The sequence below is a fragment of the Coregonus lavaretus genome (genome assembly GCF_964263955.1).
Source record: "Coregonus lavaretus genome assembly, chromosome: 31".
Taxonomy (NCBI): domain Eukaryota; kingdom Metazoa; phylum Chordata; class Actinopteri; order Salmoniformes; family Salmonidae; genus Coregonus; species Coregonus lavaretus.
This window is the reverse complement of record NC_140018.1, coordinates 37991530-38006168: the sequence shown is the minus strand read 5'-3', so window position 1 is coordinate 38006168 and position 14639 is coordinate 37991530. Positions and strand designations below refer to the sequence as shown.

The window sequence follows — 14639 nt, the reverse complement described above, 5'->3', positions numbered from 1 at the left end:
GAATTCCCTCTACGCCAAGGCAGAGAAATGTGAGTTTCACGTCAAGACAGTGGCCTTCCTGGGGTACATAGTGGCAGAGGGAAGTATCCAAATGGATCCTGCCAAAGTATCAGCAGTCACTTCATGGCCAGTTCCGGAGAACAGAAAGAAGCTGCAACAGTTTCTGGGGTTTGCTAACTTCTATAGGAAGTTTATCCGGAACTACAGTACCGTTGCTGCCCCTCTCACTGCTCTAACCAGCACCAAGCAACCCTTCACCTGGACCCCAGCAGCCGACAAAGCCTTCAGTACCCTCAAGGTGAGGTTCACCTCCGCTCCCATCCTCCAGATGCCGGATGTGGACCGGCAATTCATTGTGGAGGTGGACGCCTCGGATGTGGGAGTTGGTGCTGTGATTTCTCAGTGGGCTGCGGAGGATAGGAAGCTCCATCCCTGTGCCTTTTTCTCACGTCGGTTGTCCCCCTCTGAGTGCAATTACGACATAGGGAACCGTGAGCTGCTGGCTGTGAAGCTTGCCTTGGAGGAGTGGCGTCACTGGCTGGAGGGGTCCACCATTCCATTTCTCGTTTGGACCGATCATAAGAACTTGGAGTACATCCGCACGGCCAAACGGTTGAACTCCAGGCAGTCCCGCTGGGCCCTGTTCTTCACCAGGTTTAATTTCACTCTGTCATACCGGCCTGGATCACGCAACACCAAGCCAGACGCCCTCTCCCGTCAATTCCAGAAGGATGACACCCCCTCCAAGGACCCTGTGTCGATTCTGCCAAGTCCCTGCATCGTTGCAGCTCTGACCTGGGCTGTTGAGGAACAGGTGCTGGAGGCTCTCCGTAACCAGCCAGGTCCCAGCACTTGCCCAGCTGACCGCCTTTTTGTCCCCGAAGACCTGAGGTCCCAGGTCGTTCAGTGGGGACATGACTCCCGCCTAGCTTGTCACCCTGGCTCCACCCGCACTTACAACCTGCTCGCCCAGAGGTTCTGGTGGCCCTCTCTGAGGAAGGATGTACGGGAATTCGTCCAAGCCTGCCCCATCTGCAACCAACACAAGTCGTCCTGCCAGCCCCCAGCCGGATTGCTGCAGCCCCTGCCTGTGCCCAGACGTCCCTGGTCTCACATCGCCCTTGACTTTGTCACGGGGCTGCCCCCTTCAAGTGGCATGACCGTCATTCTCACCATCGTTGACCGTTTCAGCAAGATGGCACACTTCATTCCCCTCCCCAAGCTCCCAACCGCCAAGGAGACCGCCCAGGTGGTCCTGGAACACGTCTTCCGGATCCACGGACTGCCAAAGGATGTAGTTTCTGACCGTGGTCCACAATTCTCCTCCGCTTTTTGGAAGGAGTTCTGTCACCTGCTGGGAGCCACAGTCAGTCTGACTTCCGGATTCCATCCCCAATCCAATGGGCAGTCAGAGCGGGCTAATCAGGAGCTCGAGAAGGCACTGCGATGCATGACTTCACGCAACCCCCACTCCTGGTCGCAGCAATTGACATGGGTGGAGTACGCACACAATTCTCTGACCTGCTCTGCCATCGGTATGTCCCCTTTCCAATGTGTTTATGGATACCAGCCTCCTCTATTTGCCAGCCAGGAAGAGGAGGTTACTTGCCCATCTGCACTTGCTTTTGCCCGTCGATGTCGCCGCACCTGGTCACAAGCCCGAGCCACACTCCTCAGATCCGTTGCCAGCTACACTACCGGGGCCAACCGTCGGAGAATTCCTGCTCCCACCTACCATGTTGGTCAAAGGGTGTGGTTGTCATCGAAGAACCTGCCACTCAGGGTGGAGTCGCAGAAGCTGGCACCTCGGTTCATTGGCCCATTTCCTATCATAAGAGTGATTAGCCCAACTGCTGTCCGGCTCCAACTGCCTAATTCCCTGAGGGTGCACCCCACTTTCCATGTGTCTAAGATTAAGCCCATCCATGAGAGTCCGCTGGTCCCTGCTGCGCCTGGTCCTCCTCCTCCACGGCTCGTCGATGGTGGTCTGGTTTACACCGTCCGCCGCCTGCTTCGGTCCAGACGGAGGGGTAGGGGTCTCCAGTACCTCATTGACTGGGAGGGCTATGGACCTGAGGAAAGGACCTGGGTGCCAGCTAGTCGGATTGTGGATAGGACTCTCATCACCGCTTTCCACCAACGGCATCCTGATCAACCTGCAATCCGTAGGGGCCGCCCCAGAGGGGTCCCTAACCGTCCGGCCCGCTCGGCTTCCTGTCCTGTGCCTGATCCTGTCTCGGGACCTGTCCCATCTCCCGACCACGGCCCTCCGGCTTCCTCCGAGGATGAGGACGTTCACTCGGACCGTTCGGAGGAGTTCTAGCCCTCCTCCGGCTCCCCTCCTCCCGCCCGGCGTGGTGTTGCTCTTGGGACTTCTGGGGCCGTCCCTTGGGGGGGGGGTTCTGTCATGGGCCTCTCACTCCACCGGGTTACCACCTTAATTTTCTTCCACTCTGCTCACCACTCTCTCTACTCAGCCTAACTAGCTCCACCTGTCCCTGCTCTGCTCTGCTCTAATTACTCTGCCAGCTGCGCTGCATTACCCACTACCTCTCCCAGTATTTAAGGCCCTGTCTTTCAGCTCTCCGGTGTCAGATCGTCTGCAAAGCTCACACCCGGAACCTGTTTGCTCGCGCTTCTGGCTCACCCTGGTTTTGTGACCCCGGACCTGCCTGTTTTTTGGATACTCTTCTGCCTCAGGAGATCCAGACCTGCTTCTGCCATTACGACTCCTGACTACTCTTCAATCCCGGTAACTCTGACCAGCCTTCTGCCTTGCTACTACGTATTTTGGATTTCCCTTGAACTGTACTGCTGCCTGGTTTCATTCCGCCCTGTTGTGTCTGTGTCTCCCCCCCCCAGGACTTCTGGACCACCCACCACCGGCTTCATAGGACGCATCGCTGCCACTGGGGGGGGCACAGACCCAGCGCATTGGACGGGATCCCTGTTACCCCTGGAGCCTTCATTCACTCCCTACTTCCCTTTTCCCTTAAGTTTAATAAACTTTCTGGTGTGACGCAATTGTGGTCCTCTGGTCGTCTGTCTGAACCGTGACAACCTCCATAACTTGCTAAATTTGCACACACTGTATATATATGTATTTCTGTTGTATTTTTGACTTTGTTTTGTTTCACCCCATATGTAACTCTGTGTTGTTGTTTTTATCGCACTGCTTTGCTTTATCTTGGCCAGTGTCACGCTCTGGCTCCGGGACTGTGTATTTTGAGCCAGGGTGTGTTCATTTGGTGGTGTTTGGTATTGGTTGTGTTGTATTTGGTTGTGTTTCCTTGTTTGGTCGTGTGACTCCCAATCAGTGGTAACGCGTGTCAGCTGTCGGCTCGTTATCTCTGATTGGGAGCCATATTTAAACTGTCAGTGTTCACCTTAGTGTTGTGGGTTTTTGTTCCGTATCAGTCATTGTAACTGAGGACTTCACGATTCGTCATTGTTTGTTGTTTTTGTATTGAGTACTTTAATTTAATAAAGTCATGTTCGTATCGCACGCTGCGCCTTGGTCCACTCACTTAACCAACGATCGTGACAGAAAAACCCACCTTAACCAGATCAAGCAGCGTGACGAGGAGAGAGGATGGACGTGGGAGGAGATGATTGCGAGTCTGGCAAGAGGGAGAGAGGCCTGGGCCACGGGGAGGAGAGACCCCCAGGAAATTTTTAGGGGGGGGGCTCACGACGTCGGGGCAGCAGGTGTACGGGTTAGAGCGGTGCAAAGCGTTGGCAGAGAAGGCCGCCAGGTTAGGGGGGCCACTGGGCACAGAGGAGAGGGAAAGTGTGGAGGCACGGCGAGAGGTACTGGGGTGTGTTACCAGTCCGGTCCGGCCCGTTCCTGATCCCTGCGTGGGGCCAGTGGTGTGTGTCCCCAGTACGGTCCGGCCTGTTCCTGCCATTCCCACCAAGGCAGTGGTGCGCGTCGTCAGCCCAGCCCGGCCTGTTCCTGCCATTCCCACCAAGTCTGTGGTGTGCGTCGACAGCCCGGCCCGGCCTGTTCCTGCCATTCCCACCAAGTCAGTGGTGCGCGTCGTCAGCCCAGCCCGGCCTGTTCCTGCCATTCCCACCAAGTCAGTGGTGCACGTCGTCAGCCCAGCCCAGCCGGTTCCTGCTCCACGCACCAGGCCCACGGTGTGCGTCGTCAGCCCAGCTCGGCCTGTCCCTGCTCCACGCACCAGGCCCACGGTGTGCGTCGTCAGTCCAGCCCAGCCGGTCCCTGCTCCACGCACCAGGTCCACGGTGTGCGTCGCCGGCCCAACCCGGCCTGTTCCTGCCACTCGCACCAAGCCAAGGGTGCGAGTCGTCAGCCGGATTCAGCCTGTTCCTGCCACTCGCACCAAGTCAAGGGTGCGAGTCGTCAGCCGGATTCAGCCCATTCCTGCTACTCGCACCAAGCCAAGGGTGCGAGTCGTCAGCCGGATTCAGCCCATTCCTGCTACTCGCACCAAGCCAGGGATGCGAGTCTTCAGCCTGGTGAGGCCTGTTCCGGCTCCACGCACCATGCAAAGGGTGCGTATCGTCTGCCAGGTCCGGTCCATTCCTGCCTCACGCGCCAAGCCAGGGGTGCGCGTCGGCAGTCCTGATCCAGCTAACTGGGTCAGATCGGACTGGGGGCACTACGGGGGGATTGTAGTAGGGTGGTGGTCAAGCCCGGAGCCGGAGCCGCCTCCGAGGAGCAACACCCACCCAGCCCTTCCCTATTTGGGGTGTAGGCGCGGTCGGAGTCCGCGCCTTTAGGGGGGGGTACTGTCACGCTCTGGCTCCGGGACTGTGTATTTTGAGCCAGGGTGTGTTCATTTGGTGGTGTTTGGTATTGGTTGTGTTGTATTTGGTTGTGTTTCCTTGTTTGGTCGTGTGACTCCCAATCAGTGGTAACGAGTGTCAGCTGTCGGCTCGTTATCTCTGATTGGGAGCCATATTTAAACTGTCAGTGTTCACCTTAGTGTTGTGGGTTTTTGTTCCGTATCAGTCATTGTAACTGAGGACTTCACGATTCGTCATTGTTTGTTGTTTTTGTATTGAGTACTTTAATTTAATAAAGTCATGTTCGTATCGCACGCTGCGCCTTGGTCCACTCACTTAACCAACGATCGTGACAGCCAGGTCGCAGTTGTAAATGAGAACTTGTTCTCAACTGGTTTACCTGGTTAAATAAAGGTGAAATAAAAAAATAAATAAAATAAAAATATGTGTTATTTAAAAAAAATAGTATAGTAAAAATAAAGAAAAACCCTGGAATGAGGAGATGTGTCCAAACTTTTGACTGGTACTGTATATAAAAAAAATACTAACAAACATTCTGCTTCGGTTCAGCTCCACATACCTGCCTCGGTTTTATTCTTCAAGCATAAAATGGGGGGAAATAGACTGAAACAGGGAGGGACTACCTGGACTTGTCCAATGATAATTTTTGTTATCTATTCCAACATGTTTCAAAACAGTTTCTGTTGCATGCCCTGATGAACACGACGACCCTGTTGAAAATAACGTAGCATTGGCATTAGCCACAACTGTCTTTCTGGATAAAAGCATCTTCGAACGGACTAAACTGAAACTGTAAAATTAATGCGTCACTTGCTTTCTACTTCAGGTGTTAATTGTTCAGTATTGCTGGTTACCCCATTGCAAATAAAGTCAGCGTCTTGTTAGTGTCGTCACGCTACAAGCTATGTGTTGACTCCACTCACTGAGAAAATATATCTGTTTTTCAGATGCCCATTGAGGACAAAATCAGAGCAATAGCCAAGTCAATGTATGGAGCGGATGATGTGGAGCTCCTTCCTGAGGCCCAACAGAAGGTGGTGCTGTTCTCAAAACAAGTGAGTACACAACAATGCAACAGGACAACCTTTGTGTTAGACAGCTAAACAGAGTTGGAAGAATTTGCAGATATTTTAAGGCAAACCCTAATGGTTAAGGTTAGGTTCTTGGTCTGGGGTAATCTTATCCTAGATCTGTGGTAAGGGGCAACTTCGTCAGTATCTCGAACCAGACAAACACTCAATCCAACCAATCCGAAAATGTAATTCAAAAAAGGCTGTGATTCTGTATGAATGCCATCTATAACAAATGGTGAATTCCTAGCTAAGACTTCACTGGACTGGCCATTGTACGCCAATGAAAGCTTCACAATGTGATGCTTATAAACTGAAACCAGGCTAAATTAAACCATGAACCACATTGTCTCTGCTCTCCATCTCTCCCCCAGGGCTTGGGCAACCTGCCCATCTGCATGGCAAAGACACACCTGTCCCTGTCCCATGACCCAGAGAGGAAAGGGGTGCCCACCGGCTTTACCTTGCCAATCAGGGACATCCATGCCAATGTGGGTGCTGGTTTTCTCTACCCCTTGGTTGGCACGGTGAGTACTGGGGCTGTCACTCATTCATATGAGTTACTCAGTGTTACTCATATGAATGCAGAACTGGGATATGACATGGTAAACATTTACACTTCCGTTCAAAAGTTTGGGGTCACTTAGAAATGTCCTTGTTTTTGAAAGAAAAGCAATTTTTTTGTCCATTAAAATAACATCAAATTGATCAGAAATACAGTGTAGACATTGTTAATGTTGTAAATGGCTATTGTAGCTGGAAATGGCTGATTTTTGATGGAATATCTACATAGGCGTACAGAGGCCCATTATCAGCAACCATCAGTCCTGTGTTCCAATGGCACGTTGTGTTTGCTAATCCAAGTTTATCATTTTAAAAGGCTAATTGATCATTAGAAAACCCTTTTGCAATTATGTTAGCACAGCTGAAAACTGTTGTGCTGATTAAAGAAGCAATAATACTTTAATCCCGCTAGAGGACTGGGAGGCCCCGGTGCACAACTGAGCAAGAGGACAAATACATTAGTGTCTAGTTTGAGAAACAGACGCCTCACAGGTCCTCAACTGGCAGCTTCATTAAATAGTACCCGCAAAACACCAGTCTCAACGTCAACAGTGAAGAGGCGACTCCGGGATGCTGACATTCTAGGCAGAGTTGCAAAGAAAAAGCCATATCTCAGACTGGGCAACAAAAAGAAAAGATTAAGATGGGCAGTCTGAGATATAGCTTTTTCTTTGCAACTCTGCCTGGAATGTCAGCATCCCGGAGTCGCTTCTTCACTGTTGACGTTGAGACTGGTGTTTTGCGGGTACTATTTAATGAAGCTGCCATAAAGATTCATAACTACAGACAGTGGAAATGGGAAAAATATATAACTTTGGGAACTCCACTGTCACAACGAAGAGCATTCAGTTAAAATAAGATTCACCCAGAGATTTTCACTAAGGCCACATGTCTCCCATATTCCATCTCTGACTAACAGACAGATGACACATGACACATGCCACATAACATATTTCTCTTATTTTGACCAAAAGCCTCTTCTCCATGATCAGCTGCATGCTCAGGCGATGGTTTTGAGGATTATTTTGTCTCCTCTATACAAAATGTGCACATTTTGCTACAAGCACAATTTGAATGACAAGAAAGAATCTAATAACATTTTCAAACTAACATGCCAACATTGTGCTTTTCAGCAACTATGTTGGATGCGTAACCAGGCCAGCTCAGTAAAGCTTGGTTTGGCTCGCCTCAGTTTAGTGCGAAAAGCCCTCAAGAGATGAATACACAAATACAAAACAGTAACCCAATGAAGCATAGGTCCCTAGACATTCAGTTGTCAATAAAATCAGAAGACACATTTAAAAATGTCACAAGGGCTCAGAAGACCCCTCCTTTGTCATACACGCAAACGCACATGCACACACACACACACTTCAACTGAGGAGACAAATGGATTGAGATTGAGTTTTATCTATGTGGGTGAGCTGTCTGAACGGTGTTGTTGTGCTGACAAAGCCAAGACACTGTGGACCGAAATTACTCAGAGGATATTTTTAACGAGAGTTGCTAGGTTGCACCGGGGTTCTGAATATGGACGTGTAGGGAAGAAAACTGCTGTCAGTTGTCTGTCCCAATGTGTGCTTCTCACTGCTCAGTGATTCTATATAGGTGTCTTGGGATTGTGTGTGGGGGGAGGTGTGTGTGTGCATGTGTGTATTCATGTCTGTGTGTTGCACATTGCACTCAGACCCTCCCTTCGCATACAAACACACGCACCAACAAGGTAGATGGATCTCCTGTTGCTTTTGTCATAATATTTCCCTCTTTTTCATTTCCTTTGTCAATACTCTTCCTTCTGGAAACCCTCTACAGTATGTCACTCCACTACTTTGCACCCTGTCCATCATAGTCTGTTCTAGCAACCACCACTACACTAAAAAATACTGAACAATTAACACCTGAAGTAGAAAGCAAGTGACGCGTTCATTTTACAGTCAGTTCGAAGATGCTTGTATCCAGAAAGACAGTTGTGGTTCTTTAGGGGTTCTTTTTCAGGGTTGAGAGTGATATGTGTAACCATTTTCACCAAATTGTTCTGGGAGGGTTCTTTGCTGCTGTGTTGGTTATGAAGAACCATCCTGTCCTTTACTTCTCCAACATGTTTTCCTTTTTTCCATGAAATGATACACTGTTACAAAGTTCCTGTAATTTTACAGTACACTACAGGCTACTGGTTGCAGTGAAAGTATGGTAAACAACAACAAGTTACTGAATGTTGTGTATTTGTGCCAACCGTCAGTGGCAGTGTTGTACCAGTTTAACAATAGAACCTCTGGACTGCTTATGAATTACATTTTTTAAAGTCATGTCCCCCTCCGTCCTTGACTTTTCCTAAATAAGTCCATATAACACACTGTCGTATTAGAATCTTAGTATCACAAACAGAACTGGAGTTATAACTAGTTTTAGGAGGGCATGTCATTTTTTGAATGGTTTTCCCCCGTTGCCCCTCCTTCTCCTGACAGTAGGGTCTGCTCCGCTCATTCTCCCGATAGTTGAAAGGGCCGTGCCCAGTTGATACTCACCCCAATTATTGTCTCGAAACTGAACCTAAACTATACCGAAACTAATTTTGCACATATAACAACAGATTAAATAAATAAAGTAAAGTATGATGGGGGAGACAGGGGGAGAATGGGTGAGTTGATGAGCGAGGGGAAGCGAACATTGCATAATTATGTAATCACCAATTGTGAATGAGGAACAGGGCGGGCCATTCTATTGCATTGATCTATTCTCTTTATAATCTCAAAATGGTTTGTACCGTATATCAGTCCACCAAATCCAAGCAGTCTTATCAGTCTACTCTGGCCTACTTGGAGTACACAGTGAAAGTGTGCGTAATTTACAATGGCAAGAATACCAAGACGAATGGATGAACATGCTGCCTTAGCATTGCTACAAAATTGAATGAAAACAACTCAGATGGTGGGGAAGAAATGAATCATGACATCTCTGATGATTCTTCTTCTGATTCTGAGCCTCAGCCTGAACCTACATCTCCGAGGCCTAAGCGCAAAAAAGCCAGAATGGTGCACACTGAACAGGTGCTGTCACGTATATGCCGGGAGTCAGGAAGCAGGTGCAGAAGGTTAGTTTAAAAATGATAAATGCAGATAAAAAAAACATGAGAAGCGTACAGAACGTGAATCAAAACAAACCGATACTGCCTGATGACTGAGGCTACTGTGGGCTAAATAAAGGGAAGGTAATCAAGTAGATGATGAAGTCCAGGTGTGTGTAATGATGGGAAGCAGGTGTGCGTAATAATGGTTGCAAGGGCCGGTGGTTAGTAGACCGGTGACGTCGAGTGCTGGAGAGGGGAAGCGTGATCACCAGGATGGAACACGGGAGCCTCACTGCGGTGGCGGTCTGCAAGATCCTTCTGATGCCGGACGGCGCACTGGAGCCTCACGTGGGCGACGTTCTACACCTGATAACCCAGGATGCACTGGAAGAGAGTCAGCCTGGTGGACGAGGGATGGAGTTCTGGGCGTACTCCACCCAGGGAAGGAACCGGGCCCACTCCCCCTGTCGGTCCTGGCAGTGACTTTTTAGTAACCTCCCCAGCTCCTGGTTGGTTCTTTCCACCTGTCCGTTGGACTGAGGCCAGTACCCGTGGCCCCCAGCTTCTCCATGAAGGCTCTCCATACCCGTGACGTGAATTGGGGGCCACGGTCGGAGACGAAGTCCTCCGGAAGGCCATAGTGCCGGAAGACCTGCTGGAACAGTGCCTCAGCGACCTGGAGAGAGGTAGGGAGACCAGAGAGAGGGATAAAATGGCAGGATTTGGAGAACCTGTCCACAACAACCATAACAGTGGTGAAATCATCAGACGGGGGGAGATCAGTAACGAAGTCTATGGACGGATGGGACCAAGGCCGCTGAGGCACGGGAAGGGGAAGTAGTTTCCCTGCTGGAGCGTAAACGGAAGCTGAAGTCTAGGTGTGTGTAATGATGGGAAGCAGGTGTGCGTAATGATGGGGAGCAGGTGTGCAGTTTTAATGGTTGCCAGGGCCGGTGGTTAGTAGTCCGGCGACGTTGAGGACTGGAGAGGGGGAGCGGGAGTAGGCGTGACAGGTTCCCACCCCACCACCAAATGAAACAGTGAGAGAGGAGAGAGGAAGGGACGGCACTGTTTGGGTAGAACAAGCCGGGGCCGATTATCAGCACAAAATGTAATCACGGAGAGAGCAGATCCTACATATCAAGCAAAATACAACATCAGCAACATACTCACCAGCTTTCATTGTTTATGTGACATGGACAGCCTCCAACTGATGCCATTGCGTGAAGACAAGCGGACAATATTTCTTTATTTTTTTTATTTAACTAGGCAAGTCAGTTAAGAACAAATTCTTATTTACAAATTCGGCCTACACCGGCCAAACCCGGACGACGCTGGGCCAATTGTGCGCTGCCCTATGGGACTCCCAATCACGGCCGGTTGTGATACAGCCTGGAATCGAACCAGGGGGTCTGTAGTGACACCTCAAGCACTGAGATGCATTGCCTTAGACCTCTGTGCCACTCGGTAATTGACTAAATATATTAATTATAATGCCATTATTGTTTTTGTGCTGATTTTCACTATTTATCAAGCACACTTGGCACTTATATTGATGTTTAGGTTACTGATGTTTTCATCATTTGACCGCGCGACTTGCTGACCGTGCATCTTGGTGGTTGGGGTATTTTTTTTATTTTGTCGTAATAACAAAAGCTGTTACCGCGTTACAACACATATGCATTCTGTTCCATAGTTGTATCAAAGGAACTCCACAAATAACATTTATTCAACATTTATTTTTGTGATTTTGTGTTTTTACATACAGTGCTTTCAGAAAATATTCGCACCCCTTGACTTTTTCCACATTGTGTTGTGTTACAGCCCAAATTTAAAAAAGATTACATTGAGATTTGTCAAAGTGGAATTATGTTTTTCATAATTTCTACAAATTAATACAAAATGAAAAGCTGAAATATCTTGAGTCAATAAGTATTCAACCCCTTTGTTATGGCAAGTCTAAATAAGTTCAGGAGTAAAAATGTGCTTAACAAGTCACATAATAAGTTGCATGGACTCACTCTGTGTGCAATAATAGTGTTTAACATGATTTTTTAATGACTACCTCATCTCTGTACCCCACACATACAGATATCAAACACAGATTCAAACACAGATTTAACCACAAAGACCAGGGAGGTTTTCCAATGCCTCACAAAGGGCACCTATTGGTTGATGGGTAAAAATAAAAAAGCAGACATGTATCCCTTTGAGCATGGTGAAGTTATTAATTAATTTGGATTGTCTATCAATACACCCAGTCACTACAAAGATACAGGCATCCTTCCTAACTCAGTTGCTGGAGAGGAAGGGAACTGCTCAGGGATTTCACCATGAGGCCAATGGTGACTTTAAAACAGTTACAACGTTTAATGGCTGTGATAGGAGAAACTGAGGACGGATCAACAACATTGTAGTTAATCCACAATACTAACCTAATTGACAGAGTGAAAAGAAGGAAGCCTGTACAGAATATAAATATTCCAAAACATTCATCCTGTTTGGAACAAGGAACTAAAGTATTACTGCAAAAAATGTGGCAAAGCAATTAACTTTTTGTCCTGAATACAAAGTGTTTTTTTGGAGCAAATCCAATACAACACATTCATGATGTCACGGTTTCGGCCGAGGCTGCTCCTCCTCCTTGTTCGGGCAGGCTTCGGCGGTCGTCGTCTCCGGAGTACTAGCTGCCACCGTTCTTTGTTTCGTTGTTTGATTGGTTTGGTCTGTTTAGTACACCTGTTCATGTTTAGTGTTGATTATGTGTCCTATAAGTTCTCGTTGTTTCTGTCATGTGTTGTGTGTAATTGTTTTCCTGTCTGTTGGTGTTCGACTGTTTTGGACAGAAGCTAGTTTACCGTCGCGCTGTTGTTCGTGCGTAGTCGGGTTTTGTATTTTACGCACTGTTGCGTATTGTTCGCCTCCGGGTTTGTTTACCAGTGTATTTTTGTGCTTTGCCAGTAAAGTCAAGTTTGACTGAGCTCCTGTGTCCTGCACTTGATTCCACCACACATTAGCATCAGAACCCTTGACAGAATTACACACCTTCTATGGAATCAGCAGGAGCGACAGCAGCGCCTGAGTCGTTGGAGGAGCGCGTCCGCAGCCAGGATGATCAGATCCAGCGAATGGGGACCGCTCTGCAGGACGTCATTAACACCTTGCACCGATGGGAGTCCAGAGGGTTACCCACACCTCCACCTACCTCACCACCACCATCGGTCAGTCCGGCCGTCCATGTTCCGGAACCCAGTGGGATTCGGCTCTCGCTCCCGAGGGCGTATGACGGCACAGCTTCCGGGTGTCAGGGGTTCCTCCTGCAGGTGGAGCTCTACCTGGCCACTGTACACCCGGTGCCCTCGGGACACGAGAGCGTTTCCGCCCTCATCTCCTGTCTCACCGGCAAGGCGTTGGAATGGGCCAACGCCGAATGGAGGAGGATAGACGCCACCACCATCTCCTATGCGGAGTTCTCCCGTCGCTTCAGGGCCGTGTTCGACCATCCCCCTGAGGGGAAAGCGGCGGGGGAGCGTCTATTCTACCTCCGACAGGGGAGGAGGAGCGCCCAGGAGTTCGCACTGGAGTTCCGGACTCTAGCGGCAGATGCAGGGTGGAATGAACGGGCCCTCATCGATCACTTTCGTTGTAGTTTACGGGAGGACGTCCAACGTGAGTTGGCTTGCAGGGACACCACCCTTACGTTCGACATGTCCATCCGTTTGGACACCCTGCTGGCCACCCGTGGACGTTCCGAGTGGGGTCCGTCCATTCCATCCTCCAGCACCTCCGAGCCGAGCCCTATGGAGCTCGGAGGTGCTGGCGCTAGAGAGAGGAGGAGAAGGAGCCCGAGGGAGGCTGTCCCCTGCACCACTTGTGGCCGTGGAGGGCACACTGCGGCCAGGTGCTGGGGAGGGTCTCCATTGGGAGGGGACAACAGGCCACGCACTGGGGAGCCAGTCCAGGTGAGTAGACGCCCCACTTACCCAGAGCTTTCTGTTGTACATTTTTGTATACCTGTACGTTTTCCACAGGTTGCAACTCATTCCCAGCATAAGGCGCTAGTAGATTCAGGCGCAGCTGGGAATTTTGTTGATCGGAAATTTTGTTTAGATTTAGGGATTCCCCTCCTTCCGGTTGACGCTCCATTTCCCGTTCATGCATTAGACAGCCGCCCGTTGGGTTCGGGGTTGATTAGGGAGGTCACAGCACCACTTAAGATGTGTACGCAGGGGGGTCATGAGGAGAATATTCAGCTATATCTGATCGACTCTCCTGCGTACCCGGGGGTGCTGGGAATTCCCTGGTTAAGTACCCATAACCCTTCCATTTCATGGCAACAGAGGGCTCTCAAGGAGTGGTCTGCTCAGTGTGAGGGGCGATGTCTGGGTGTTTCCGTGGGGGCGACCTCGGTGGAAAGTCCAAACCAAGTGCCCGCAATGTACATTCCCCCTGAATATGGGGATTTGGCACTTGTGTTCAGTAAATCGAGGGCGACGCATTTGCCTCCCCACAGACAGGGGGATTGTGCGATAGACCTCCAGGCAGGAGCGGCGCTCCCGCGGAGCCACGTGTATCCGTTGTCTCAAGAGGAGAAAATGGCTATGGAGACTTACATAGCCGAATCTTTGAGACAAGGATACATACGGCCCTCCACTTCCCCTGCGTCCTCGAGCTTCTTTTTTGTGAAGAAAAAGGATGGAGGATTGCGCCCGTGCATTGATTACCGTGGTCTCAATCAGATTACTGTGAAATACAGTTATCCTCTCCCTCTGATTGCGACTATGACGGAGTCATTGCACGGAGCGCGTTTCTTCACAAAACTGGATCTCAGGAGCGCGTATAACTTGGTGCGCATTAGGGAGGGCGATGAATGGAAAACAGCCTTTAGTACCACCTCGGTTCATTACCAGTATCTCGTCATGCCATACGGGTTGATGAACGCTCCTTCGGTTTTCCAATAATTCGTGGATGAGATCTTCCGGGACATGCAGGGGCAAGGTGTGGTCGTGTACATTGATGACATTCTGGTGTACTCTCCTACCCGAGCCGAGCATGTAGCCCTGGTGCGTCGAGTGTTGAGGAGGCTGTTGGAGCACGACCTGTATGTCAAGGCCGAGAAATGTCTGTTTTTCCAGGAGTCGGTCTCCTTTTTGGGTTATCGGTTG

General features: G+C 49.6%; 1 protein-coding gene across 1 annotated transcript in view; it reads left to right on the top strand.

The window, feature by feature from the left end:
* The window catches only part of LOC311107072 (C-1-tetrahydrofolate synthase, cytoplasmic-like), a 103140-nt gene that overhangs the window by 75302 nt on the left and 13199 nt on the right, over positions 1–14639 (top strand). Inside the window, exons 25-26 of the mRNA XM_084149532.1 lie at positions 5721–5828; positions 6218–6370. Of these exons, the coding sequence (XP_084005658.1) occupies positions 5721–5828; positions 6218–6370 (261 nt within the window). The remainder of the gene's footprint in view (positions 1–5720; positions 5829–6217; positions 6371–14639) is intronic.